This window comes from Equus asinus, chromosome 17 (genome assembly GCF_041296235.1).
Source record: "Equus asinus isolate D_3611 breed Donkey chromosome 17, EquAss-T2T_v2, whole genome shotgun sequence".
NCBI classification, from domain to species: Eukaryota; Metazoa; Chordata; class Mammalia; order Perissodactyla; family Equidae; genus Equus; species Equus asinus.
This window is the reverse complement of record NC_091806.1, coordinates 16,957,361-16,959,842: the sequence shown is the minus strand read 5'-3', so window position 1 is coordinate 16,959,842 and position 2,482 is coordinate 16,957,361. Positions and strand designations below refer to the sequence as shown.

Below are 2,482 nucleotides of genomic sequence, written 5' to 3'. Positions count from 1 at the left end.
ATTTCTTTATTCACTGAAAATTTCAGTTTCAATTTTTTCCCCATGACATAGTTGAAGTATGAGTAAAAAAAAATTTTGATGTCCCTCATAGATCTACCCTGAATTCTCCTATCAGGCTGAATCACATGAAGGTAGTAAAAAAAATTCCCTAGTTAGCAGTATCATGATTTGCTCTATATTTTGTTGACTTTATTCATCATCACTTATACTTCTACTTATTCATTCAATATTTATCATATACCAGATGTTATTCTTCTTATAGAAACTATTGTTAGTTAGCAGGAAAGTACTTACGGAGTACGACTGTATATTCAATAAATGGAAATTCTTCTCTGACATTAAGATATTCTTTTATTTGTCATCACTTTTTCTGATGGGACATGAGCATACGATGGTGACATGAGCAATACAAAATGATTCTGAACCCTACATGGAAATTTGGAAACATAATGTAATATTTGTCACTTAACTTTTAGAGGTTAAATGGCACATTGATTTTAGATTCCTAAAGTATTTATATGCCAAAATATTGCAGTAAGCGTATTACCATCAACTGTGATATATAAAAAAGCAGAGTTATTAATAAAAGTATTGCAGTTTGTTGTATGTGTTTAATGCATACTATATTATGTTATAATATATGCATATTATAATATTTATTATATATTATACATACATATATTGTGTCTATCAGCTCAGTCCCTAGGTCAATAGATGGTAACTGTTACAATTATCATACTTTTCTATCATCATTGCCCGGCAATGTATCATAGCAGTTAAGAGCATGTCTGAGAAATCAGTTAGATTCTGGTTAGTGGCTCTTCCATGTATCTTTTTCCATACTTCGTCTTTCTGGCTGTCTCCTCTCCTGTAAAATGGGGATAATAGCAGCACATACCTCTTTGGATTGTTATAGAGATTACTGCTCAATATCAATATATTTTATTAAGTCTTTTATTTTATTTTTATTAGAATGAAAGATTATGAATCCATATACATGGATGAACTAGTAAAACTAAGCCCCATTTTGGTAGAATTTTCCAAATATGCAAAGAGCGGTGCTGGGTTAGATCTTTCTCCCTTTTCTTGCAATCTTTCTGCTCCTTTCATTGTAGAATCCATGATTCAAAGCAGTCCATTCTTTTTCTTTATCTCATAGATATTCTTTGCTGAGACCACCTAAGATATCCTTTTGACCATTACCTCAGTTGAATCAGTGTCAGGATCCAAAGATATTTATTTTTCACCTGAAAGAGCTTTCCTACTACACAATTTCCCAATGGCATTTTTCATCTGGGTATTTCTTAAGGTATAGATTAAGCGATTTAACATGGGGGTTATCGTTGTATAGAATACAACAACTGCTTTATCAATTGATAAAGTAGCTGAAGGTCTCATATACACAAATATGCAGGGCACAAAGAATAAGACAACCACTGTGATGTGGGAGACACAGGTGGAGAGGGCTTTGCACCTCGCCTCCATGCTGTGGGTTCTAAGAGAGCGCAGGATGACCACATAAGAGACCAACAAGAGGAGGAAGTTTAACACACAGATGAATCCACTGTTAGCAGCAATGAAGAGGCCTAGAGTGTGAGCATCCATGCAGGCAAGACTGAGCAAAGGATTCAGATCCCTCATAAAGTGATCTATGATATTAGGGCCACAGAAGGGCAATTGGAAGATGAAGAGGATCTGCATGGTTGCATGAAGAAATCCTCCCACCCACACTACTACGATTAGCAGGCCACACACCCACCGATTCATGATGATTCTATAGTGCAAGGGCTTGCAGATGGCTACATAATGGTCATAGGCCATCACGGTAAGCAGGATGACATCGGCACCTCCAAAGAAATGTTCCCCAAAGATTTGGGTCATACATCCATTAAATAGGATGATTTTCTTTTTATGGAGTGAATCTATGATCAGTTTGGGGGTACTGACAGAAGAATAGCAGGCATCAATAAAGGAGAGATAAGCCAGAAAAAAGTACATGGGGGACTCCAGTAATGGGCTGACAATGATGGTGACTACAATGAGCACATTTCCAACGATAGAAATAATGTAGACAACAAAAAACACAAAAAATATGATTTTCTGCATCTTTGGATTCTCTATGAGCCCCAGTTGAACAAATTCTGTCACGTTCTTATTCTCCATGGGTTTTGTTTTGGGTAATCTTATTACCTGAAAAAGATCAGTTTTTATTATGCAATCTTGAATTTATTAAACCTCTCCATCTAATAAATAATAAATTCCTAGATTTTATTGAGTTGTGAATATTATGAGATTTTTTGACATAGAAAAATGTTCTGAGTTATTGAACCTTACTCAGATTATCTTCTGGATAAAGATTCTGTTAAGGGTATAGACGTGAGGAAATGTAGAAGCATAGAAGCAGGAGAATATCTATGTGTGCTTAATCAATCACCTGAGGTGACTAAGAGCTGAACCTGAAGTAGATTGCACACATAGCGGC

General features: G+C 35.5%; 1 protein-coding gene across 1 annotated transcript; it reads right to left on the bottom strand.

The window, feature by feature from the left end:
• Nucleotides 1-1,236: 1,236 nt before the first annotated feature.
• On the bottom strand, nt 1,237-2,163 carry LOC139040498 (olfactory receptor 4C46-like). The gene has a single exon (XM_070487274.1). It carries the CDS (start codon nt 2,161-2,163, stop codon nt 1,237-1,239), a length of 927 nt encoding a protein of 308 aa, XP_070343375.1.
• Between the last annotated feature and the right edge of the window lie 319 nt (nt 2,164-2,482).

What these genes read in the sequence shown, in the direction of transcription:
- LOC139040498 (XM_070487274.1), bottom strand. Translation starts at nt 2,163, where the DNA reads ATGGAGAATAAGAACGTGACAGAATTTGTTCAACTGGGGCTCATAGAG.